Here is a 27,754-nt window from a genome sequence, read left to right on the forward strand (position 1 = left end):
ATTAATTTAGTTCGAAAATGCATCATTATGGATTGTGGAAGCAAACCAACTTCAGTCCTCAAATTATTTTTTAATAAAATAATTAAATAAAAAAAACTTTTTAAAAAAAATATTTTTTATTTTATTTTTTTCCGGGGGGGTGCCCCATATGCACCCCCCCGCAAAAAAAAAAAGTTAGATAGATAGGATTTATATCTATGCATCATTATGGATTGTGGAAGCAAACCAACTTCAGTCCACAAATTATTTTTTAATAAAAAAAAAAAAAGAAAAAACTTTTTTTTAACTTTTTTTTTTTTTTGCGGGGGGGTGCCCCATATATACCCCCCCGCAAAAAAAAAAAAAAAAAAAAAAGATAGGATTTATATCTATTTTTCGGAATGGCAGGGTTTATTCCAAGTTTTCAAAACCCCCCCCACTCCTACACCCCCCCATTCCGAAAAAAAAATTCGGAATGGGGGGGTGTAGGAGTGGGGGGGGGGGGTTTTCGGAATGGGGGTGTGTAGGAGTGGGGGGGTTTAGGAATGCGGGGGTGTACCCCTTTCTATAAATGGATAGAATGTGTGTATGTAAACTTGGAGTACACTTTATTTATTTTCCGTGCCTTGTTAAATTGACTTTAATATATAGGCTTTGAAACTTGCATATACTTACTTTTTATTTCAATTTTAAATTATGTTTAGCTACACAGTTACTTCATTCTCTAATGTTTAACTTGTACTATTATTTCTTATTTGTGTGATCATTTGGTTGACTGTTTTGAGTTGTCCCTCTTTTTTGTGACTGATTGATTGATTGAATACTTTATTTAGAAGTTTGCAGAGAAAAAGCACATGAAAGTACAGTTTAAATACAATGTCAACTAAATAAGATTAAAAAGCCCATGAAAGCCTAACGGCTTGTTTCAAATGGGGTCCATATGTACTCAATTCACTTGTCTTGCTTTGTTGCTATTATATGTTACAGTTTGTGTTGGAATTAATTTGTTTTGGTTTCGAAATATTTGTATAACTAATGCAATGTAACTATTGTTCATCTATGTGATGCTATATATAATAAAAAGGAAAAAAAAGGAAGAAAATAAAAGTACATAAAATAAATCTACTGTGTATGTCCAATTAGCGCATTATAGGACTGGGGCCCATGACCCACCTTTCTCCCACCTTTTTGCCAGCCTAGGCTGGCTCAGGGTGTGGAAGACAGGGTTAAAAAACAAAAAATGGGACTGGTCTTCAAAATTGTAAATGCAAATTTGCCCGATATGCCCCCTATTCCCGCATATCTGAGTAAATACCTCCAAAAAGTTAGTGACACCCACAGTCACAATACCAGAGGGAGCGTTAACAACAATTTGGTACCACCCACCCATAAAACAAACATGGGCAGATTCTCCTTCTAAAGCACTGCCACCCAGGATTGGAATAGTCTAACCCCATCCCTCAAAAAATGCAGTTCGCTGGGCTCATTTAAAAGTTTATAGTATATCGTTTTTGTTTTTGTTGTTGTACATAGTGCTATCTTTTTCTGTATTATTTGTATTGATATTTGAACTGTGGTGCCACTATATGTCTATGAATTGAATACCAAGGCCCTCATTGGAAACAAGACCGCAAGGACTTTCATGAACGGACCTGTTAGACAAAGTATTTTAAATGTAATTGTGCTGTTTTACATTTTTTGCCTAATCAAATATTCAATCAATCAAAATAGGCTGATGTGGCAACAAAGAAATGTGCATATCTGAGGCCGGAGCCAACCGTCTGGCATGTCCTTTTGGACGGTACCTGTTCTTTGTTGGGCAGGAGGCACTGAGAGGAGATCCAGGCAAAACGCGCCAGTTTCAGCTTGTCCTCCCACGGGGTGCGGGGACTCTTCAGCTTCAGGTGGATGCCGGAGTAGATGGCAGCCATCACTGCTGCTGGGCTGAGGGGGGGGGGGGGGGAGGGGGGGGGGAGAGAGAGAGAGAGAGAGAGAGAGAGAGAGACAGACAGAGAGAGAGAGAAGATGGTCAAAGTGGACCTCAGATCATCGGACAAAATCTAATATCAAGGACGCTCACATTCTTCTTCTTAACCACTTGGAACGGCGTCCCTATTCAGAGGGGAATGTTTGCCTGGAAATGGCAGATCTACAAGCTCACCACGTGTTGAGTTGAGTGTGTAGATCGGCTATTCTCACAGAAGAGATTTGGTGTAGAGGGAAAAAAGAGCAGGAAAAAAAAGAGCAAAGTTCTGTCTCTGGAGCTGGAGGGACGGGGACTCGGGGAGACCCTGTTACTAAACACACACTCTGTATTAATGAATACTATCAGAATATATAGCAATTCAACACTTATTTTAACACATAAATATCACTTCTCCTACCTTTAATGCATCATCATAACTAGGGATGCACGATATTGGTTTTTTGAAACCGATACCGATATCGATAACTTCCTGCTTCTCAAGACCGATACCGATACCGATAACCGATAATACAAATATATATACATATATTAAAAAATCTAAAAAAAATGTTTTCAAATGTATATGAATCTGTAGTATTAGCACACCTTATGGTAAGAAATACTAGTAGTGGGCAAAGGTGGATTTAACATAGCTTTGAACAATAGAATACATTTAATCATAGAACATTTTAATCATTATTATTTTATTTTGTATTATTTATGAATGTAGAATTTATTTTTACTATTTATTGTGTAGCAATAAAAGACTGAAAACACTGGCTTACAGTTGAATTATTGGCAACTAAAGAAATAGGAATTCAAGAAATAATGAAGACAAATACAGACAATGCCTATGAACATTGGCTTGCAGTTATTGCACATAGCCAAAATGCAATAATAATATGCTTGTCATTGAGAAAGGAAAATAAAGTTGTCTTTTTGAGGAGAAGTAACCTTAGAAGTCACTTTAAGTTTAGCATAAGGGAGAGGGAATTACTTTATCTCTAGGGCTTTGGTTCTCAAAGTGGGGTCTGGGGACCCCCAGGGGTCCTTGAGGGAGTTCCAGGGGGTCCCCAGCTAAATGATAGATTAGGCACCAAATGGACCCTTATGGGTCTGTAACTCTGACGGGTCCAATTCCATTTGTACACTCTCAGAGTTAAATTAACATAGATTTTACGATAGAAATTGGGGTCCAAGTGATAGAAATGCCATTAAATGGGGGTCTGTAGCCCTAATGCATGTCAAACTGGGGGTCCTCTAAATTAAAATGGTTGAGAATCACTGCTAGAGCTGTAAAAAATCTTCTCTTATGGGGGTCCCTGGCATATATTTTCAAATGGGGGTCCGCAGGCTAATAAGTGTCAATTTGGGGGTCCTTGACATGAAAAAGTTTGAGAACCACTGCTCTAGGGTACAGAAAACATTCAATTGGCTATTAAACATACACAAGACACAGACGACAGACAACCGGTTACTTACAGCTGCCATTAATTAGTGCTTTTGTGTGGTCAAATCAGGGTCAAATGCACAGCCTCAACGAGCCATCGTTAACCTGCTAATGTTACACAGCTGATTGGCAACATGCCTTAAACGCATCCACCACACCACTGTGATCTCCAAGCAAGTTGGAGAACACTTAGTCTAAAATGTTACTTTAGCTGGTCAATTTAAGATGACAACAGCATCAGAGGTTAGTAGTAGACCTGTATGTATGATGATCAGTTATTATTCCAGACAGTGGTCTATCCAAGACGTAACACGTTTGAGACCAGGTCTCAACCAGCTCTCCTCTCTCTCTCTCTCTCTCTCTCTCTCTCTGTGTGTGTAGCGTCGCTGTGTGTGTGTGGGGAGGGGAGGGGCTGTGCTGCTGCTGTGTGAGAGAGTCTCCACACAACGGTGTCTAACCGAGTTATACTTCTCCAGTACAACGGTGTCTAACCGAAGAGTTATACTTCTCCACACAACGGTGTCTAACCGAGAGAATCCATGCAGATCACAGCTGACAAATATTATATATTATCGGGGTAAATTATCGGGATAAATAATTTTATCGGGTCTATCGGGATGACGTCATAATTCCTGATATCGGGCCGATAATTATCGGGCCGATACTTATCGTGCACCACTAATCATAACGTTGTTTTGCAAATTATTTGGGGGCACATTTTCAATACTCGTAATCGCTGGTATAAAGGTTTAAGTGGTTAAGATTAAGAAGCTGCTCTTTTGGATCCTGAGCCACAACTTATAAAAGGTAGAGCCACAGATAAAGAGCAACTTTACATAAAGTACTAGTCTTTGATTGATTGATTGATTGAATACTTTATTTAGAAAGACATGGAAGTACAATTCACAATACAAGGTCCTCTAAACTGGATCGCTCATAAAAGCACTGGCTTATTTAAAATGAGATCCCTGTGCACTCAAATCAAATCCATATCTAAACAGCAATTAAATGATATGGAAATGACTTTAAGATTACGTCAATGACTTAAAATATCGAGCATTCTTTACTAGCTGTCAGTGCAATACTTGGGTTCCTCTCCATTGTTGACAGTTAAACTAAATGTATGTTGATGATACAACGTATCCTTGTATGTGTTTATAGAGGGAGTTTGGGTGAGTTTACCCAGGGTGGACTTCTACCACTCATCACATCACACAACCTGAATGTTGGCTTTTACTGCAAAAAAAAACACTTGATTTCCAAAATATGTATAACATATTCATTGTTTATGAGAATGCAAAATTGTTACTTAAGTACAGTTTTTTCCCCCACTTTATTTGAATTTGCAGCATTTAAAATGATCTGTTGCCCCAGAATGGCTGTGATATTACATTATATGATACATTATAATATGTATATCACAGGGCTATGTTGCCATATGTCTTTAAATACCATAGTAGTACAGAGCTTGGAGTTAAAGGAATAGTTCACCCAAAAATCTACTTATTTTCTATCAATTACACACACCCCATGAAGCCTTGAATTTCATGGAGATTTTATTATTTTTGTCGCATTCCTGTCAACAGGAGACTCAGTAGAAGACTCTATAGAGTACATCTGAAAGGCATTCTTTAACTCCATAAACAAACCAATCCAACATGCTGGTTCAGTTAGCCTAGCATCAGGCTAACACTGATGTGCTGCTGAAGGAACAGCGACCCAGCTTTAACAACAGCTTCACAGAGCAGCTGCTTTGTATGAATAATACTCATCCACAACATGTAATAGATCAGATGTAATATATTACTGTAATAACTTACAGGTTTCACTCTGCACGTGTCCTACTGTTGTCAGACGAACGCACACTTTCAACTTTCAACTCTGACCTCCTCCTCTTGCGCAGACGCAAGTAATCGAGTGCTGAATGATAAATGTTTGGTGGGTGTTATAATCTATTGTAATAACTCTATGGTGTTATTATGTATGTGAGCGTTAATTTTACCTTAAATACATAATTTTGTGCTTAAATATGAGGTTTTTTTTACTACAGTGAAGAAATAAAATACACAGGGCCTATTTATTTATTTCAATATTTTTCAATAAAAATATAATATGAAAATAATGATGTGTTAATAATAGCCTATGTCCTCTTTAAAAATTGTTTTCATGTAATTTTTGTATTTTCTTCATTTTCATACGTAAAATAATAACTCCAGAGATAGCCCTGAAACATGACTGTCATATTATGACAGTCATGGAACCACTTGTTCCAAGTTTGAGAATATTTTACATTTACAACCGCTACATCGACATAAATGTTCAGATTTCAAATATAAAGTGTTTACCTAAAAGCCACGGATGTAACAAGTTAAAGCGCCTGGGTCTAAGTACCCATATCTACCGTATTGTTCAATAAAAAGTGTTTTAATCCAAATAATGGCCATTTTCTTTGAATTTTCTCCGTAGGCTTTCAACTACGCGCCCCTATCGGTTTGGAGGTGTAGTGCACTCTGATACATTATACAAATAAAATAAAAATGGCCGCCGATTGGATTAAAATGCTTTTTATTGAACAATACAGAAGATACGGGTACTTGGAGCAAAGCGCTTTAACTTTTTACATCCGTGGCTTTGGGGTCAGTACTTTATATTTGAAATGTGAACGTTTATGTAGATGTAGCGGTTGTAAATGTAAAACATTCTCAAACCAGGAACAAGTGGTTCCATGACGCTTGTGACAGACGAGCGTCATGTGAACCATGGCCACTTCAGAGAGAAAAATAAAACAATAAAATAAATGTATTTTAAAATATACAATTATTATTATTTTTAAATGAGGAAAAAAAAAAATCAAGCCAAAAATAATAATAGAGAAGGAAAAGTAAGCCAAAGAAACAAACAAATAAAACAAAACAAACTGCAGCAGAACTTATGAAACTGTCCTTTAGGCACAGTGTGTATATAATGGTCGGTGATCTGTTGTTCATGGCTGCTGGGAAAAGTTTGGCCAGAGGCTCCAGTGATCGGCCATTGATTTCACCCACAGAGACACACACACACACACACACACACACAGAGGACTCTAGTCTCTCATGTAAACAACACGATCACCTCTCTCTCTCTCTCTCTCTCTCTCTCTCTGTACCACTGGCTCAACCGGTCTGGGTGGGTCACAGTGGGTGGGTGTGGGTGTGGGTCACAGTGGGTGGGTGGGGGTCCTCTGGGAGGGAGTGGTGGTCCCTGATCGTCCTCTTCAGCGACACATGACAGTGACAGCTGGGTGTTGGTGGCACACACACACACACACACACACACACACACACACACACACACACACACACACACAGTGTGACTGCTGCTGTGTGTCGATAAGAGAGGAGAGCCCTGTGTGTTGTGTCATCTAACTGATAAAACATGACACTAACGGTCACTAACGGTCCTAAAAACCAGACCATGTAGACAGAGATCGGGGACTCGAACCATTGAAGCTGTGGAGACAGACAAGGACACACTGGGGACTCTGAGCTGATGGCGACATGTTTGGGACTTTATCTTGGCTTGTGAGTCGTGGTGGGTTTGGAGGATCGGATATTAATATTCGGATTGGACTGTTTCGGCGAATGTGACAGTTTTTTAAATTTCGAATAGTCGTTTTGTTTGGAAGAAGAAGAAGAAGAAGAAGAAGAAGCGAGAAGATGAGACTGTTAGTGTATCTGTCGACCTGTAGGAGGATGGAGCTGTTTGGAGGACGGGGTCTGCACAGGTAGGACTGTTAACATGTAGATTATATCAGCGGTTATTGATTACTGTTCAGGTGCTGTAAGCGTCATTATTCGCTTTATATGTAACTGTCTGATAGTAATCGTTACTGTTCGTTCAGTAAGGTCTCCTTACCTAGCCTTGGATCTAGCCATGGTTCACATGACGCTCGTCTGTCCCTGGTTTGCGATTTTTTTTTCACATTTACAACTGCTACATCTACATAAACGTTCATATTTCAAATATAAAGTGCTGACCCCCATGGCCACGGATGTAACAAGTTGAGCCGCAAAAGGTCTAAGTATTTGTATATTCCGTATTGTTCAATAAAAAGCTTTTTAATCTGATTGCCGGCCATTTTCTCCGAATTTTCTCCGATGCTTTCAACAATGCGACACTACCGGTTGGTAGGTGTATTGCACTCTGATACATTATAAAGAAATACAATAGAAAATGGCCGCCGATCAGATTAAAATGATTTTTATTGAATAATACGGGAGATAAGGGTACTTATCGTGGTGCGCCTCAACTTGTAACATCCGTGGCTCAGGGGTCAGCACTTTATATTTGAAACCTGAACGTGTATGTACATGTGAGAGTTGTAAATGTAATAAGGATCGAAAACCAGGAACAAGTGGGTCCATGACTGTCATGGTATGAGACTATCTTTTATAAGACACTAATATAAAATGTCAAAATCGATAAAAATACGTCTATGATAGTCTTGATCCAAGGCTATAGGTCTGTCCTCTCTCTCCAGCTCTTTAATAGTATAACAGGAAATACGTTTTCAGGTGGGTTGACAATTTCATCCAATGAGGAGAAAGAAAACCCATTTATCAGCTTGATTTTTAGATAAGTATTCAGTTGTATCTTATTTATTTTTATGTTTTATCTCTTCTAATTTCACTTGTTTCTCTCTCCTGATTGGATGAAAATTGGTAGCCCAACCTGAACATATATGCTCTGTTTACTAAAGAGAACAAACTTTCTAGTAGTCTGACATCAATGATTATTATCAGAATATAGAGCTATTTAAATGGCAGGAAGTGTGTGTGTGTGCGTGTGTGTGTGTGTGTGTGTGTGTGTGTGTGTGTGTGTGTGTGTGTGTGTGTGTGTGCTGATCAGCAAGCTCTGTGCGCCATGATGCGAAAAGGTTGTGAGCCTCTAGATCAAAATCCATGTAGTTTTAGATTTTAGTGTTGGAGATATACAAGCTATAGCAGCTTTCAAAAATCTTGAAAGTAGTGAAGGAGAACTACTGATTTAGAATGCATTTGTAGAATCGGCCTCACCTTAACGGGTTAAATCAGGGGTGATGCAACTTAGATGATGGAGAGGGCCTCTATATTTCCACACTCACTCCAGAGGGCCACGATGCATATACTGTCTCTCCGTATTCTAAGTTGTTTCGCCATTCTATATCCCACAAAAGTAGCAAAAATAGCCGATCTACAAGCTCAAAGCGTGTCGCAGTGCGACATGTTTTTTTGCTATTTATTTGTTGGAATTCAGAATTTGTTTTTGCTATTTTTTAATTGGAATCCTGAAAAGGATTTTTTTTTTTCAAATGCATTTAGTTATACTTATGTTAACTTTATGAACTTAAATATAAATACATTGGACATAAAACGGACAATAACATTTTAATACTAGTCATTAAGCTACTAATATAGACTGAAGTCATTAAAGCAGGTCATGTTTGCATTGGAAATCAATAATATATCAGTATTCTGATATTAACCTGCGGGACGCATTAAGTGAAGGTGGGGGCCGCATGTGGCCCCCGAGCCACCAGTTGCCCATGTATGTCGATAAGTCTGATTAACTAGCCCCCCCCCCCCCCTCTGCCCCCCTTACTCTCAGGTTCTCATCATGCTTTGAGAAGAACCACCTGAGGACTGATGGAGACGCTCCACAGGTGGCTAAACCCTCAGCCGTCCTCCTCCTCCAGAACGCTGTGGTCCTGAGGAGCTGTCTGCTCCACACACACAACCATCATGTCTGGTCCAGGAGACATCACCACCCGCCGCCGTCATGGAGGGCCGTCACGCACACACCTGTGTCCATGTACAGTTCTTCTTCTTCTTCTACCGCGGACTCTGAAGGAACGTCCGTGAAGAAGAAGAAGACGCCGCCGCCGCAGGCCACGGCTCAGGTGGAGGACGGCGAACATCAGACCCCGACCTCCGTTCCAATCGGCGACGTCAGGCGGATTCTGCAACTCGCTCACCCTGAGAGATGGAGACTAGCTGGTGTGTATTATCTATAGCAGTGGTTCTCAAACATTTTCACGTCATGGACCCCCCCAAAATGATATGTATTTGGCTGAGGACCCCCCTCTCAAAAATATTTTGTGCCAGGGATTTTAAAAGAAAATAGCAGAGCTTGTATATCTGCTGTTTTTGAATAGTAGAAAGTATAAAAGGTTAAAGTGGTTAAAATAATTGTGATGCTATATTAACACATTTCGCTGGGGACCCCCTGGAACCCCCCCCCCCCCAAGGACCCCTGGGGGTCCCCGGACCCCACTTTGAGAACCAATGATCCATAGAGCTGTTTGCCTGTTATGGTATCCTATATGGATTGGGCTGGGGTAATGGCGACAAAATATCACGAATATTGAATATCACAATGTGTTTGACCAAATACCTCCATATCGACATTGTGACCATAATATCGCATTGACACGTAAATAGAAAAAGTTTTTCAAAATTGGCCAAATATAGCATTGCGACCGTGTAGATCTGCTACGTTTTGACCATTTCTGAATTAGATTATTAAAAGTATTAAAAGCTTTGCAACAAAAAGAAACACGAAAAGTTGAACTATGGAGATAGGAGGTCTCTGGCTGCCCGACAGCAACGATAATTATCATAAGCAGTTATTATGAATGGTGTGGCCAGGTCACCTCAGGTCACCTCGCTCAGGGCTGCTGTAATCATTACAGTGTAATGTAACAGAAGGCTGGCTCCTCCCCCTCCTCACTGACAGGAAGCAGTGGCCCCTCCCCCTCCTCACTGACAGGAAGCAGTGGCTCCTCCCCCTCCTCACTGACAGGAAGCAGTGGGGGAAACTGACTGACTGAACTACAGTACATATCGTTGTTGTCGGGCAGAAACCGCTTGTCTTCATATTCAAACTCTTTTTCGTAAATTAATTAATTAATTAACGCTTGAAACACACTTTTTGAATTTGAATCCTGAAAAGGAACAGTTTCGGACGTGTGAGGTTTCCAATACGACAGAGAGGATTTTTTAAAGTATTGTTTTACTTTACTTGAGTATTGCGTTCTCAATATATATACTCAAGCACTCACTCACTTTTTTGAAGTAGTTAGACAGGTGCATGGGCACTGGTCGTCCCTTGAGTATCTTGTAGACCAGGCCCATTGCAAGTTGCTGTCCTCTGTCCTCTACCCTGAGCCATCCCACCCTAATGAGCAGGGCTTAGAAGTAGTAACCTGTTTGTTTTGAGAGGTCTGAAGTTTTGCTTTTAATGCCTTTTGAGGTGCTAGAGTACCATGAGTTGCATGCATAGTCAAAACGGCATTGGAGTGCTCCTGTACCTTTTAAATAATGGTACTATGTGGGGGCACGGTGGTGCAGTCGGTAGCGCTGTCACCTCACAGCCAGAAGGTCCCAGGTTCGATTCCCGCCGGGGACGCTGTGGGCACTGGGGGCGTGTCTTCTCCTCCGTGTCATCAGTGCCCATACCCTAGGTGGGGTTGGCGAAAGGGCCTACTCTGTGTGAAGTTTGCATGTTCTCCCCGTGTCTCCTAGGGTAGGTATACCCTCACAAAAACCATGCAGTAATACTGGTGTCTATACTGCCTCCCCCTGGTCAGCCGGGGAATAACGTGTTCCTTCCACGCGCTACGTCCTGCCGGGGAAACTCCCCTCCGTCGGGTGATAAGAAGGCTTGTTAGCCCTCATGCATTGAAGGAGGCATGAGGTGAGCTCCGGGTTCTCCCTAGGTTGGCAGAGGGAGTGTAGCGCCCAGGATTACTTAGACAATTGGCACTGGGTGAAAAAAATTGGGTTAGGGACAGGTCGATTTTTAAAGAAGGGTACCCCTGGAGAAAATGTATGTGCCCTGATCTAAAATGCCATGACCCTCCCTTTGACTAAAAAAAAAATCAATGCCCTCCCACCCTCCCCAAGTGATTACAAAAAAAAGATTAACCCTCCCCGCCTATAGGAGTGTCACGATTTATTGTCCCACGATATAGCCTCCCACGATATAGCCTATCGTTTTCTTTATTTTTTTTGCCGGTGAAAGTTATAGGAGTTCTTACTGTATGGTGTATGATACGAAATGTAAAGCTTATCATAATCACAGTAATTATTAATCATGTCTTCCATCATATTCAAGATATTTTGGAGAGAAATGAAACCGACTCCAGTCACTTTCAGTTTACTGCAGAGGGGAGGTGTTGTGTGTCAGCTGATGCTCGTTGACGCTCGTTAATGTGCGTCAAAGCAGTTATGCCAGTCTGCACTCTCAAATAGGCCTACATCTAATCTAAGATTGTTTACATGGTATTATACTGTACGGTATTATAGTTAATATATTATTTTTTTGAGCTGTTGGAAATAACTAGGCTGCACTTTGTTCGTAAAGTCCAGATGACAAAAATATGAGGTTTGTGGAATTTATAGTTATGCAGTGTTATATTATATTATATTATATTTGTTATATTAGTGTCTATCTGTCCTCTGAAACAATGGGTTTATAGTTAGTGAGAACTTCACTTCTCCCTTAAGCTTGCACAAATGTATTTATTTGTGTGTACAAAGCACTTTGTAATTGTTTTTTTAAGAGCTTTATAATTTTTATTTTAAACTAAAGATGATGGCCAAGAGGCACGGTGGCGCAGTCGGTAGCGCTGTCGCCTCACAGCTAGAAGGTCCTGGGTTCGATTCCCGCCGGGGACGCTGTGGGCGCTGGGGGCGTGTCTTCTCCTCCGCGTCATCAGCACCCATACCCTAGGTGGGGTTGGCGAAAGGGCCTACTCTGTGTGGAGTTTGCATGTTCTCCCCGTGTCTCCTAGGGTAGTTAATACCCTCACAAAAACATGTAGTAATTCTGGTCACTATACCGCCTCCCCCATGACAGCCGGGGCGCCTGATGGAGGGGAAGGGAACTGGTTGGAATAACGTGTTCCTTCCACGCGCTACGTCCAACCAGGGAAACTCCCCCCTGTCAGGTGACAAGAAGGTCAGTTGGCTCTCATGCCTGAAGGAAGCATGAGCTCGGCCCTGGCCTCCCTACTGTGGGGTGACCAGTAATACTGGTGTAGGGCTGGTGTAGCGCCCAGGATCACTTAGGAAATTGGCACCGGGTGAAAAAGATGGGTTACAAAAATCGCGGGATTAAAAAAAAAAAAAAAAAAAAAAGATGATGGTGGCCAATGTTGATGATACATGAGAAAAGAACATTAATAATGTATCATATGCCCAACATCATGTATGTATCGTGAAATTAGTGTTATCTTGACACCCCTAACCCTCCCCATCAAATACAACAACATGACATTTAAAACTGATAATATGTCCGATGTTTTGCTTTCCACATTGATTAGAACATTACTGTAGTCAGTCTTGCTAAATGCACAGTGTAGTGTCTGTAGTGGTAGCAGAATGGACAGTGTTCTAAACGTACATGTGGGAAACCCATTGAATCCCATAATTATTAACTACAGTGACTACACTGTTGCCTACATCATGGGTTTTCAACTGGTGGTCCGTGGAGGTATTGCATGTGGTCCCTGACCATGCATTTAGTAATGTAGGAAAGTGAAGATTTGTATTATATTTTATTGTATCGATGGTGGATACTGTTAATGTGCGTGACAACAGAAAGAAAATTCAACTCAAGGATGACAGTTTTACACACGCACACAGCATAGAGTGTATTTAAGGGAGGGTTTAGTACATCAAGGTAAATACAGGCTTTTATTTGATGTATGATGACGCATCAATGTTGTCAGTTACTTGGAAGTCGGACATCCGACTCCGAGTCAGACATCCGACTTCCAAGTAACTGACAACATTGATGCGTCATCATACGTCAAATAAAAGCCTGTATTTACCTTGATGTACTAAAACCTCCCTTAAATACTTCCACAGAAATGGGAGTTAGAATTTCAAGGGAAACTGTACCTGGTTGAGTCATCATTAGTAGGAAATGTGTCCATATAAATCGCATGTGCTTGCTTGTACTTGTGCAATTCGAAAATGGCCCCTGTCTAAGTCTTAACAATTAGGCTATCAATTATGGCCTGATGATTCTGGTTTTACTTGTGGAGCTAGGCTGGCATCTATGCACGACTGTCCATATAGATCCAAATGAATCACATGCACAGAATTACTTCAAATGATTATGAATATCCAGTTATAAATTGGTCATTGAAACCTACCTGGTGTATGTAATTCTATGAGCAACAAAAACACACTTAAAAGAGGATATCTCTGTGTTGGAAATTGGGATAAAGCATCTCTCTAATATGCCTAACACCTGTTGAAGTGTTGCTTAATTGTTCAACCACCATCGTTAAGACGCTGAATAGATGTGACTGGGTCGTTCACACTTGCTGTGCGTTGATGGCTTGTTAACGACCGTCATTGATTCTAAATAGACCAAGGTGTTACTGGATTTGAATCCTTTGTATCCTTTGAAATAGAGAGGGGTCATTGACCACTGTTCTGCTGTCCTAAAAATGTATATAAAAATGGACTATTTTATCAATTCAAAATTGCATGACCCTCCCTTGGATTCAAAGTAAAATTAGCTGACCCTCCCTTGTACTAAAAATAGAAAGGCATGACCCTCCCCTATTTTCCTCCAGGGACCCCCTTCTGTACATTTCGACTGGTCCCTTTACAAAAATCACGGGATAAAATTTTTTGAAAAATGAATAAATAACGGTACTTGTACCTAACCGTGGTGTTTGTGTGTCTCCTCCTCGTCCAGCCGCGGTCGGTTTCCTGGTGGTGTCCAGCGGAGTGACCATGTCCGCTCCGTTCTTCCTGGGCAGAGTGATCGACACCATCTACACGGCGGGGGCCGACACGGAGAGCATGGCCGCCTCGCTCACGTCCCTCTGCATCATGCTGACCGGCGTCTTCCTGTGTGGAGGGGCCGCCAACGCGGCCAGGGTCTACCTCATGCAGACCTCAGGTGAGACACACGCGGCCCAAAACCAGCGTGATTTAGAATCAGCTGCAGATACAGAACGCGTCTAGTAATGACTCGGCCTGGGACAATCTGGATGGGCTTGAGTTTTTACAACTACTTAAAGGGCAAGACCACTTTGGTAGAGGTTTGGGTTGTGTAGTTACCTTGCCATGATGTAACTCCAAAGGTGGACAAGAAATCAAAAATAATTGCTCCATTGATTAGAAATTGATAATTCAAAATATGCTCCTCATTGACTTACATTGTACGGTGAAACAGCTCTCAAAGTCACTCTTTTAGCACGTAAACGAACACAAACATAGCTGATTCAGACAATATAGAACATCATCAAACCCAGTACTGTTTGTTTTTTTAATAAAAATGTGAACTTCCTGTTGATTTTACTATTTGAAGATCCGAATCCGGATCCGTGGATCCAGTCCGGGTTTTCTTCTTAATAAAAATGGTAAAATCAACAGGAAGTTGACATTTTTATTAAAAAAATAAACAGTACTGGGTTTGGTGATGTTCTATATTGTCTGAATCAACTTTGTTTGCATTCGTTTATGGGGTAAAAGAGTGACTTTGAGAGCTGTTTTACCGTACAATGTAAGTCAATGAAGAGCATATTTTGAATTATCAATTTCTAATCAATTATGTTCGATTTCTTGTCCACCTTTGGAGTTACATCATGGCAAGGTAACTACACAACCCAAACCTCTACCAAAGTGGTCTTGCCCTTTAAGACCCTATACTTAGTTGACCGGGGTCCCCCTGGGGCCTGTACTTGGTCCCCTGGGCACTTGGTGCCCATTGAGGTATTTAGCAGACTCTCTTAAGACCTAAGGCCGATTCAACCAATGTCTTCTAAATCCCAACAGTTTTCTGAAAAACGTATGTTGCTATGTCAGCGGTTCTCAAACTTTTTCATGTCGAGGACCCCCATAATTATATGTATTTGGCCTTGGACCCCCATCTCAAAATATTTTGTTCCAGGGACCCCCAGAAGCAAATATTTGAGTCAAAAACCTTTGCTTTAAAAGATATATATATATGAAAAGATTTGCACACATTTTCAAGATTTTTCAAAAATAGCAGATCTACAAGCTCACAGCGCGTCACTTCTTGCCGCTATCAAAAATAGCAGATCTACAAGCTCACAACGCCTCACGCTGTGAGTTTGGTGTAGAGGGGGGGGGAAAGAGCAGACCAAGTACAGAGCTAAAGGTCAAGTATGCTAACTATTGAGGGTTTAAGTGGTTAAAGGTCTGAAAATACACATTAACAATGAATCCAACATATTATTAATAGTAAAGATAAGTCAACAAACCAACATGGATTGACACAACACCCATTATAATGAAGCTATCTATGAAGTCTAGGAAAAAGTTTAATCTGCAACACAATAGAGTACAGAAGTCCTGACGTCACTCGTTCATCCCCTGGTTCGTAAAGTAATGTCTCTATGGAGAATAACATTGGGTCATCATAGAATCGTCTCATATAAGAATTGTGGTCCAAAAATAAACAAACTGTCTCAGCGATATTGTCAGGGAGGAGGCTCTGTATCGTTTATGATAGTCAGTCACTTATATTTGATACAGTCTGTTTCTGGCGAAAATGTAACATTATGGTTTTCTCACCGTCAGTTGATGCTTCATATCCATAAGAGTCAAACCGCCGGATCATTTGTTTATTTTTGGAACACAGTTCTTATTCAGTTCACATTTGGGGCGGCCATAGCTGAGTGGTTAGTGAGCCCGCCTAGGGAGCCAGAGGCCCTGGTTGCCCCAGGTACGATTCCAGGCCACGCCAGCATATGTGTCGATGAAATGAAATTTGTCCCTGAGCAAGACTCTTAACCCCTAATTGCTCACAGGCCCTCATTGGAAACAAGCCCGCAAGGACTTGTTTCATGAACGTCCTGTTAACACATTCCATGCCAGAGTTTAATCTCATAATGTACTCACCAGTGCCAGCGTTTTATTGTTGTTTTTTTGTTTTTTTCATGTCGCCACAGACCTCGCTAAAGAAGTTAAAAGTGCGCGTTCATTTGGTTCTAAACACACGGCGGATCCGTGAGAAACGGCCAGCGAAAATATCCGTGCCGCCATCTTGAAGATACAGCCGATCAACGGTAAACAGTGATCAGCGAGGAGAAAAACAACAACCGAGAAAATCGAGTTTTAAACAGGATCCCAGACAGGAAGCGGATACGATCGAAAAAAACGGAACCCGAATAATTCTGTTTCCGACCGGAAACCGGAAACGGAAATGGATCAAAAAAATTCGGAAAGTGCACCTGGGGCGATTACAATGGGAATCGGCGGTTCGCATAGATCTACGCGACTGGCACGCTGCGGCTTTAAATAGGTTCGCGTAGATCTACGCGATTGGCATTCAATGTGTTAAAAGGAATTATCCTTATCCTTATTTGACGCGATATTAAAGACGTCTATGGGGATTCAGAACGGGGGTGGAAAACCGCAAACCAGGTAGGATGTGTAAATTACGTCAGACTTCGGTGCTCTGTGTTATACAATATGTAGTGGGGGGTCCCTGCTTCATCTCTCTCTTAGCTAAGGGGTCCTTGGCCTGAAAAACACTGGTTAACTTAGCTGTATTTCTCTTCTCCATCTCTGTCTGTCTGTCTCTCTCTCTCTCCCTCTTCTCGTATCTCTCTCTAACCGTGGTGTCACGCTCCTCCTCAGGTCAGGAGATCATTCGGAACCTCCGGGTCAACCTCTTCTCCTCCATCCTGACGCAGGAGGTGGCGTTCTTCGACCGGACTCGAACCGGCGAGCTCATCAACCGCCTCTCCTCCGACACGGCGCTGGTCGGCCGCTCCATCACCGACAACCTGTCTGACGGCCTGAGGGCGGTCGCCCAGGCAACCGCCGGGGTCAGCATGATGGTAGGAAGAACGGCTGCTATTGGTTGATCATAATGATAGCATGACATTTTATCTTTAACCCATTAAGACCTGGAACGCATCTGTGTGTCATTTTTAGATTTCTTTGGCTATTCAAAAAATAGCAGATCTACAAGCTCGAGCTTGTAGATCTGCTATTTTTGAGAAAACGTGAAAATATGTGCAAATCATTGGATATATAATATATTTTTAAAGCGACCATTTGAATCTTTGCTTCTGGGGGATTCTACAAATGTCTTTTAAATCCTAACAGTAAAAACAATTTTTTTGCTATAAAATCTCTCAAACGTTTTCATGTCAAGGACCCCCAAAATTATATGTATTTGGCCGTGGACCCCCATCTCAAAATATGATGTTCCAGGGACCCCCCCCCCCCCCCCCCCCCCCCAGAAGCAAAGATTTGAGTTTACAAGTGTTCGATTAAAAACTATATTTGCACACATTTTCACGATTTTTCTAAAATAGCTATGAGCTTGTAAATCTGCTATTTTTGACTAGCCCAAAGAAATCAAAAAATGACAGACATGTGTTCCAGGATTGAATGGGTTAAAACAGAGATTCTCAACCTTTTTAATTTCAAGGACTCCCATAATTTCTTTGTCTTTGAGATCCAAATCTACACAGTCAAATCCTACGTGTTACTTGAACTCTGAGAGTTTACAAAATGGAACCAAATGGACCCATAAGTGTCAAAATTCTAACGCTCTCCTTTCTCTGGCTATAGTTTCAGTTTGTGTTTGAATGTCTCTCACATGCAAACATAAAATGCAATTGAGATGATTTGTCGGTTATTGTAATTGAATGCGACTTCACGGCCCAAGTTATTACCGGCGTCTCCTCCAATATTCACCACAGGGTTAGAAGAAGCAGAGCTCCATTGTAGCCACTGAGATACAAAAGTACATAAAAGAAGCTATGCTGTACAGAGAGATAACATTTGTGAGATCTAATTGAATTGATGTGTTTAGCCAGGGTTTCCGCTGTTAGGTATTTGTTTGGTAGCCAACGTGGCCGATAAGATTCTTCATTTACTGGCCAAATGCTATCATTTCCGTCCATTATGTAATACAGTGCTTATCAAACCTTTTCATGTCAAGAACCCCCAAATTGACACGTATTAGCCCGCGGACCCCCATTTGAAAAGATATTCCAGGGACCCCCATAAGAGAAGATTTTTACGGCTCTATAGCAGTGATTCTCAACCATTTTGATTTCAAGGACCCCCAGTTTGACATGCATTAGAGGCTACGGACCCCCATTTAATGGCATTTCTGTCACTGCGGGACCCCAATTCATATTGTAAAATCAATGTTAATTTAACTCTGAGAGTGTACAAATTTGTACACTCTCAGAGTTACAGACCCATAAGGGTCCATTTGGTTCCTCTTTCCTAACTATCTATCATTTAGCTGGGGACCCCCTGGAACTCCCTCAAGGACCCCTGGGGGTCCTCGAACCCCACTTTGAGAACCACTGATGTAATACACGTACATGCGTGTTTGCAGATGTGTGCGTGCACCCACTCTATGATACACGTATCGTTCCTATATATTAACGACTGCTTCTCGATTAATGGATTAATGCAGTGGGTCTCAACCTTTTCATGCCACAACCCCCCAAAAGAATCATATTTGAACAGGGGACCCCCCACCCTGACAAGCATTTGGAATTGTAGGAGTTGAGGCGTTACATTTAGTTTGACTCGGCTCCACAGATAAATATTGTGAAAATAGCCGATCTACAAGCTCACAACGCCTCGTGTCGCGAGGCGTTGTGAGCTTGTAGATCAGCTATCTCGTTCTCATATTATTTAGCCAGTGTTTTTATAGTATAGTTTGTTGATTACCTTTGATGCAGTAATGGTCTTTTTTTTCCCCGCCTTAAATTGTCACTTAACTGTCATCTGGGGACCCCCCAAAAAATCATGTGGGGACCCCCCTGGGCGTCCTAACCCTACAGGTCGAGAACCACTGGATTAATGAGCTAGATTAAGTCGGTTGTTGGTTCTGAAATGTCGGTTTCGATATATTTCCGGTTAATTGCACAGCCCTAGTATCTACCAGATTTCCAAATCCTTTAAGATGTGGAAACGTGCTGTAATCTGAGCGCCCAGTTCCAGTTAAGTGTGTAAAGGTCTTGTGTGGTGTGCCTGTGGTTCTGTTATGAGGAAGTGCGGTTGCTTCCTTCTTATCTTATCTTGCTCTGGGTTCCTGCCAGTCACTATTCCTAGACTAGAGGCTTTGTTGACCAACTGGTTCTAATCAACATTTCATTATTAAAGGACGACTCCACCCATTTTTCAACCTGTCTTCATATAGTCGGTCCTGTTGATAAAACATCAACCGATGCGAATCTACTCGGTCTGTCTCAACCCGCCTACCAGTGACATCATCGTTGGGCAGGGTTTTTCTTTCTTTTCTTTTTATTAACGCGAGAACAATAGCTTCCATTATAGCACGCTAACTTTCTAGGAATAGAAAACCTGCCGTTTCTATTGGCTTGGATTCCCTCATCGATGATGTCACAGCCCTCCTCTGAGACACAGAGTGAGTAGACACTAGGGCTGTCAACTTAACTCAGAAATGATATTCGAATATTGGTCTTAAAAATTTGCAGATATTCGAATAGATTTGAGTATTTGATTATTATTATTAGTATTATAAAAAAATCTTTAAAAAAATGTTTTGTTGACAGAAACAGTACAAAAAAACAATGTATCGAGTGCTCGGATCCAATAAAACATATCTTTTGTTTGTTTTTATAAGTTGATACATTGTTTTTTGTATTGTCCCTGTCAAATACCGGTAAAGTTAAACATTACTTTTTTTTATTATTTTTTATTATAATATTCGATTATACATTTTCATATTTGAATATACATATTTTCCCAATATTCGAATAATATTCGAATATGGAATATTCGTTTGACAGCTCTAGTAGACACAATCACAAATGGTGCCATCTCATAATGAGCAATAGGTGTTATAGCTTCTACCATCCAAACGAAGTATTATTCACTTCTTTAGTTTCTGTTGTATTATTCCCGAGGCAGGGGGGGGGTTGACCAACAGGTTTTCCTTTCACTACCAAACATTTCTTCTTCCTCCTGGCTTACAAGGAAGTACAGTCATTTCTCGGTTGAGTAAACGTGTAATAGAAATGACGTCATTTCTGTTACGACGTCAGGTAAACAGCTACACTAACACTTAATGTTGTTATGGTAGGTTGCCATGGTAGCGTTCCACGGGTCGCTGAAACCATTTAATTTAAAACATGGTTGTTTGCATTGTGTAGTTCAGGGGTGATGCAACTTTGATGATGGAGAGGGCCGCTATATTTCCACACTCACTCCAGGGGCCACATTGCATCTTGTTGCTGTCGGGCAGAAACCTATTTTTTTTTTACTTTTTTCGTAAATTAATGCCGTTCTAGTATGTCACACAAAAATAGCAGATCTACAAGCTCAAAACGCGTTTTGAGCTTGTAGATCTGCTATTTTTGCTATTTTGGACTTCTATTTTTGGAATCCTGAATTCTTTTTAGGCATTTTTTAATTGGAATCCTGAGAAGTAACCTTTTTTATTTAATTCCAAATGCATTTAGTTATACGTATGTTAACTTTATGAACTTAAATACAAATACATTGGACATAAAAAAGTCATTAAATTACTAATATAGACTGAAGTAAGTAAAGTGGGTCATGTTTGCATGTTATGAATCATAACAGCTGAAATCAATAATATATCACTATTCTGATATTAACCTGAGGGCTGCATTAAGTGAAGGTGAGGGGCCGCATGTGGCCCCCGGGCCGCCAGTTGCCCATGTATGGTATTAGTTATCAGTGTTATTTGTGTTATTTTATGTCACAGTTTGCTCATGTTATTCAAATAACAATTTGAAAACGTAGGTTTCTGGCTTCATGAATGCCAGAATGTGAAGCTTTGGGATCGGCGGATTTCTAGATGCAATGCATTGTGGGACTTGTAGTTGACTTAAGTCTATGCGTTTGACGTATTACCTTGTGTTTACAGTGCTTACTGTAAGTCGCTCTGGATTAACCCATTAAGACCGGGAACGCATCTGTGTAATTTTTTTGATTTCTTTGGGCTATTCAAAAATAGCAGCTTGTAGATCTGCTATTTTTAGAAAAATCCTGAAAATTTGTGCAAATCTTTGAATTTATTTTAATATAATTTTTAAAGCCGAACATTTGTAACTCAAATCTTTGCTTCTGGAGGATTCTACAAATGTCTTCTAAATCCTAACAGTTTATTTTTGGAAAAAAAACGTGTGTTGCTATAATCAGTCCCAAAAGGATATGTATTTGGCCGTTCCAGGGACCCCCCAAAAGCAAAGATTTGAGTTAAAAATGTTCGCTTATAAAAATACATATATTCAAATATTCGCGCAAGATTTTTCAAAAAATAGCAGATCTACAAGCTTATAGTGCGGCACTCGGTGCCGCGCTTTGCGCTTGTAGATCTGCTATTTTTGAATAGCCCAAAGAAATCTAAAAAATGACACAGATTCTTTCCCAGTCTAAAATGGATTAAGAGCATCTGCTAAATGGCTAAATTGTAAGCTACACTCATAACTCACTCACCCATCCTCTCTCTGTCTCTCTTTCCTCCTCTCCTCCTCCTCCTCGTCTTTCTCGTTCTCCTCTCTCCTCCTTCCAGTTCTATGTCTCTCCCACGCTGGCGGGCTTCGTCTTGCTGGTGGTCCCTCCGGTAGCGCTGCTGGCCGTGTTCTACGGCCGCTTCCTGCGCTCCATCTCCAAACGCACGCAGGACGCGCTGGCACAAGCCACGCAGGTACTGGACACGTGTAGCAAACGTCTCACATAGCCTAACATACAGTACTAGAGCCTGACCAAAACTTTCAGAACGTTTTAAAAAACTTCATCACATCTACAAGATGTGATGAACCTTGTAGATTATTAGCTATTTTTAACTTTTTAATTGGGCTTAAGTGGTTAAATGAATACATTTTTCAGTTTGTTTGTATTTTATATTTACTTATTTTCATTGTATTAAATTAAATGTTCTATTCATATATAGAAGTTTAATATATCGTTGCTGTTGGGCAGAATCCATTTTTCATCTTTCTTTTAATTTTTTGTATAAATCTTTTGAACACCCTTTACGTCTGTGTGTGGGTTTTTATAAATATTTAACCAATGAAAAGTATTCAAAAAGTTCTTCTGACTAAACCTCCTAACTCCATTGGCTCCTCAAACTATCGGCCACTACTTAAACTACTACTACTCCAACTTGTGGAGTTAGGAGGTCATCAAACTAACTTTGATGAGGCAGTGTTGTGTTGTTCTAAAAACATGTATTTTTTTTCATTTCCTGAAATTGTGGACATATAGTAGCTGGTTTCTGCCCGACAGGAGAGATTTATACATATAAGTTAAATGTTCTTAAATAGAAACTTATCTATTTGAAAAACAAGATGTGGGTCCAAACACGGGTAATCAGTGTTCTATGGACTCTCTGAATTCGACATCGGCAATCGGACGACTACCACATACACACAATACTACTGTGGTCTACTGTGCTAACGATATGACCTGTGTGTGTGTGTGTGTGTGTGTGTGTGTGTGTGTGTGTGTGTGTGTGTGTGTGTGTGTGTGTGTGTGTGTGTGTGTGTGTGTGTGTGTGTGTGTGTGTGTGTGTGTGTGTGTGTGTGTGTGTGTGTGTGTGTGTGTGTGTGTGTGTGTGTGTGTTCCCAGCTGGCAGAGGAGCGTATCAGTAACTTGCGGACGGTCAGGGCGTTCGGTAAGGAGCTGTCAGAGGTCAACACGTACACACAGAAGGCTGACCTGGTCCTCGGCCTGGCCAGGAAGGAAGCCTGGATGAGGGCCGGCTTCTTCGGAGCGGTAAGTTTGTGTATGACAGTGGTTCTCAACCCCCCAAAATAATCATATTTGAACTAGGGACCCCACAAAATAATCATATTTGAACTAGGGACCCCCCAAAATAATCATATTTGAACTAGGGACCCCCCCAAAATAATCATATTTGAACTAGGGACCCCACAAAATAATCATATTTGAACTAGGGACCCCCCAAAATAATCATATTTGAACTAGGGACCCCCCCAAAATAATCATATTTAAACTGGGGACCCCCCAAAATAATCATATTTGAACTAGGGACCCCCCCAAAATAATCATATTTAAACTGGGGACCCCCCAAAATAATCATATTTGAACTAGGGACCCCCCCAAAATAATCATATTTAAACTGGGGACCCCCCAAAATAATCATATTTGAACTAGGGACCCCCCAAAATAATCATATTTGAACTAGGGACCCCCCAAAATAATCATATTTGAACTAGGGACCCCCCCAAAATAATCATATTTAAACTGGGGACCCCCCAAAATAATCATATTTGAACTAGGGACCCCCCAAAATAATCATATTTGAACTAGGGACCCCCCAAAATAATCATATTTGAACTAGGGACCCCCCAAAATAATCATATTTGAACTAGGGACCCCCCAAAATAATCATATTTGAACTAGGGACCCCCCCAAAATAATCATATTTGAACTAGGGACCCCCCCAAAATAATCATATTTGAACTAGGGACCCCCCCAAAATAATCATATTTGAACTAGGGACCCCCCCAAAATAATCATATTTGAACTATGGACCCCCCACCCTGACAAGCAGTTGGAGTTGAGGCATTACATTTAGTTTGACTCGGTTCCAAATAAATATTAAATACATAAATATAATATTGTGAAAACAGCCGATCTACAAGCTTGTAGATAAGCTATTTTCAACATTTTTGCCTCTCTCTCAGGTAATATTTCACAATTTGGCCAATGTTGACACATTTCTATAGTTTGTTGATCACTTTTGACGTAGTAATAGTCTTATTTTTTTTTGCTGTATTAAAAGTCCTTAAATTGTAACTTCAGAAATGTGCAGATACCCTGTATACACTTATACTGTATGTTGGATTGTTTACTGTTGAGAGAGAAAACAATGTTGCACATTAAGGTTATCATCTGGGGACCCCCCAAAATAATTTGGGGACCCCCACTTTGAGAACCAATGCATTAGGCCCATAGAGCTGTCAGCCCGGCTGATTTTCAGTCTTAAAAAAGATTTGTATAGAATTATTATTCTATTTTGCTTAGAAAATGATCCCTAGGCTGGGTTACACATTGATAGATCTAGTTGAATGTTGTCAGAGATTAAATGGAGCCGGTACATTAATCCTGCAAGTGTTTTAACACATTGTGTGCCAGAGGTTTATTAAAATAGGGTACGTTCAGTGCCAGCATATCTTCCATCCACTTACGTTGATATGTTTCGTGCTGTAGAAGCCCCGACGAGGAGCGCATGTAAACAAAGCGTGCGTGCGAGACGGTGGAGGGTCCCGACTAACGCCTGGAACAATAATATTTCTAACACGATCCTCCATTGCAGAGTGATCGCCGATCGAAAACGTCTCACTTCCACCATGTTAAAAAGAAATGGAGATATTAAGCTTTTAGTCAAGGAGATAACATTGGAGCGGCCGAGCGGAAGCATTTTTGACATGGATCCACATCCGGCCTCTCTAAAAAAAATAGATCTTCAAGCTCATAGTGCGCTACAGTATATCTGCTATTTTGGAATAGCCCAAAGTATAAAATAATGGTTATAGCTAAAAATCTAAAATGACAGTAGTATGCGTTCTCGGATTAAATGGGTTAAATATGTGTGGTAACTCTGTGTATAACAAAAGCACCTCCAGCTAGCTCCCGTCTGAAGAGCTGTCTGTGCTGCAGTGACATTTTCAGATTTCGAAACGTCAACGCAACAATATAAGTCCTTCAGACGGGAGCTAGAGGGCATAGCAGTGGCGGCCATTTTCTGGTTCCACTTCAAAATAGTCAATGCATTTTTCCCATTGACATTTCCAAAAATATTTATATCAATTATTATTGTTTAAGCCTAGAATCAAGCCATCCATGGTCCTGGTGAATCATGACCATAAAACGTTTGATTCTGTGAGAAAACTTTTTTGAAAACGGCAAAACAAAGGGTATTTATTAAATATAGTATATCATATAATTAAATATAAAATAAAAAGAAAATCACAGAAAAAACTGTTTTATGGTCATGATTCACCAGGACCCTGGATGGCTTGATTCTAGGCTTAAATGAATTGATATAAATATTTTTGGAAACGTCAATGGGAAAAATGCATTGACTATTTTGAAGTGGAACCAGAAAATGGCCGCCACTGCTATGCCCTATAGTTGGTGTGTGGACCTTTTTGTTCGACTTTGTAAGTCAACAGGTGGTGGACTGACAGCACCTGTTGTTTTCTTACCTGTTTTCGTAGGTGTGTTTCATTGTTGATAATGGGTGTGTTCGAAAATACAGCACTGAGCGCACTGGCCAATACAAACTAATAGGCGAGTGCGCTCCGGTGCGCAATTTTCCGAACACACCCAATATTTACACGAGAGGATGTGCTTTTTTTTTTTTTTATCCCACGATTTTGTAACCCTATTTTTTACACCCAGTGCCAATTGTCTATGTAATCCTGGGCACTACCTTCCCTCTGCCAACCTAGGGAGGCCAGGGCCGAGCTCATGCCTCCTTCAATGCATGAGAGCCAACTGACCTTCTTGTCACCTGACAGGGGAGAGTTTCCCTGGTTGGACGTAGCGCGTGGAAGGAACACGTTATTCCAACCAGTTCCTTTCCCCTCCATCAGGCGCCCCGGCTGACCAGGGGGAGGCAGTATAGAGACCAGGATTACTGCATGTTTTGGTGAGGGTACCTACCCTAGGAGACACGGGGAGAACATGCAAACTCCACACAGAAAGGCCCTTTCGCCAACCCCACCTAGGGAGGATGTGCTTTTTACCGTGATTATTGGCATGACAGTGATGAGGTCAGGAAAGAGGCGGAGCTGAGTTCCGCAAGCGCTGCTTTAGGTTTTCAAAGTGGGGTCCTGGGAAGCTATGAGCTTGACAATTTCTTGTCTTTGTCAAACTGAATAAAGAAGGAGTTCCCAGACTTTTTAGCTCAAGACCCAAAAAGGAAATTAGATGTTTGTCCGGGACCCAAACTAGTGAAAATAGCAGCTCTACAAGCTCACAAGCTGTGTGAGCTTGTAGAGCTGCTATTTTCACAGATATTTTGATTTTATTTATGCAATACTTTTGATTTATTGCGAACGCGGGAGAAGTGGAGCTTACTATGTAACCCTGCTTGGGTTGTGTCTCTGTCTCTCTGTCTGTCTCTCTGTGTGCACTGCCTGTGTGCAGCTCCTCTGAGATAAGTAAATGTCCAATTTAGACGTACCATACATCAAATGAAAGGTCTTTGAAAACTGAACACACCTGTCAAGGTTGCGTTTAAGCCCGCCCCTTCCCCCGGAAGCCACGCCCCGGAGAAGGCTCCTAAAAACTCCCCATTGAAACCCCATGTTAAATGAAAAGTGCCCGAATCGCTCCCAAACTTTTTCTACCCCCCCTAAGTGGGGGTCTACGAACAAATACATCGGGCTCGGATTTTGGCTCCGCCCCCCGGAAGTGGGTGAAACAGGCACTTCAAACACTTTGTTGAATTGTTCAAAAACATTCCAAGTTTTTTTTTTGTGAATTTGTATTTTTCTAAGATGCTCCTTTTAACGCAGATTTTTAAAAAAAAAAAAAAAGAAATTATTGGTTACTTTTTTTTCAATATTTTTTTTCATTCTTTTTTTTCTTTTTTTGCGTTCGCTTACCGCGTTCGCGCGTCTTACTTGTATATATACAGTATATACTTGTTGACCCATAAAAATTGGTCCGACCTCGACTCAAACATGGGTCCCGACCCACTGTTTGGGAAACAGTAGAATAAATGTGTGTGTGTGTGTGTGTGTGTGTGTGTGTGTGTGTGTGTGTGTGTGTGTGTGTGTGTGTGTGTGTGTGTGTGTGTGTGTGTGTGTGTGTGTGTGTGTGTGTGTGTGTGTGTGTGTGTGTGTGTGTGTGTGTGTGTCAGACGGGGCTCAGTGGGAACATCATGATCCTGGCAGTGCTGTATAAAGGAGGTCTCCTGATGGCCAATCAACACATGACCGTAGGAGAGCTGTCTGCCTTCCTCATGTACGCCTTCTGGGTGGGCGTCAGTGTGGCAGGTAACACACACACACACACACACACACACACACACACACACACACACACACACACACACACTGTTGTTGTTGTTTCAAATTCTATGATGCTCTCTGCAATCACCAAGCAACGTCAGGCAAGTTCCAACGTCTGCATGGATTAAAGTTCTCAGTCACCAACAGTGGTGGAAAGTAACAAATGTTATTATTATTTATTTTTTATAACATTTATATAGCGCTTTTATGCAAAGCGCTTTACATAGATTGTGCATTACATTCACACATTCACACTCACATTCATACACCGATGGCAGAGGAAACCATGCAAGGCACCAACCTGCTCATCAGGAGCAAGTAGGGGTTC

General features: G+C 41.1%; 2 protein-coding genes across 3 annotated transcripts in view; one reads left to right on the forward strand and one right to left on the reverse strand.

Annotated features, from left to right (window-relative positions):
- The window catches only part of urb2 (URB2 ribosome biogenesis homolog), a 41,744-nt gene extending 36,459 nt beyond the window's left edge, over positions 1-5,285 (reverse strand). The window contains 2 exon segments of the mRNA XM_080423778.1: positions 1,785-1,923; positions 5,216-5,285. Coding sequence (XP_080279904.1) covers positions 1,785-1,910 — 126 coding nt within the window. The 5' untranslated portion in view covers positions 1,911-1,923; positions 5,216-5,285.
- A 1,448-nt stretch (positions 5,286-6,733) lies between these two features.
- abcb10 (ATP-binding cassette, sub-family B (MDR/TAP), member 10) overlaps positions 6,734-27,754 on the forward strand; it is a 36,126-nt gene continuing 15,105 nt past the window's right edge. For both annotated transcript variants that reach the window (XM_080434982.1, XM_080434983.1), the window contains exons 1-7: positions 6,734-7,158; positions 9,021-9,409; positions 14,130-14,336; positions 17,045-17,247; positions 21,948-22,082; positions 23,006-23,152; positions 27,276-27,411. In XM_080434982.1, coding sequence (XP_080291108.1) covers positions 7,091-7,158; positions 9,021-9,409; positions 14,130-14,336; positions 17,045-17,247; positions 21,948-22,082; positions 23,006-23,152; positions 27,276-27,411 — 1,285 coding nt within the window. In that variant the 5' untranslated portion in view covers positions 6,734-7,090. The remainder of the gene's footprint in view (positions 7,159-9,020; positions 9,410-14,129; positions 14,337-17,044; positions 17,248-21,947; positions 22,083-23,005; positions 23,153-27,275; positions 27,412-27,754) is intronic.

This window comes from Gymnoscopelus braueri, assembly GCF_963280865.1.
Source record: "Gymnoscopelus braueri genome assembly, chromosome: 1".
NCBI lineage: Eukaryota > Metazoa > Chordata > Actinopteri > Myctophiformes > Myctophidae > Gymnoscopelus > Gymnoscopelus braueri.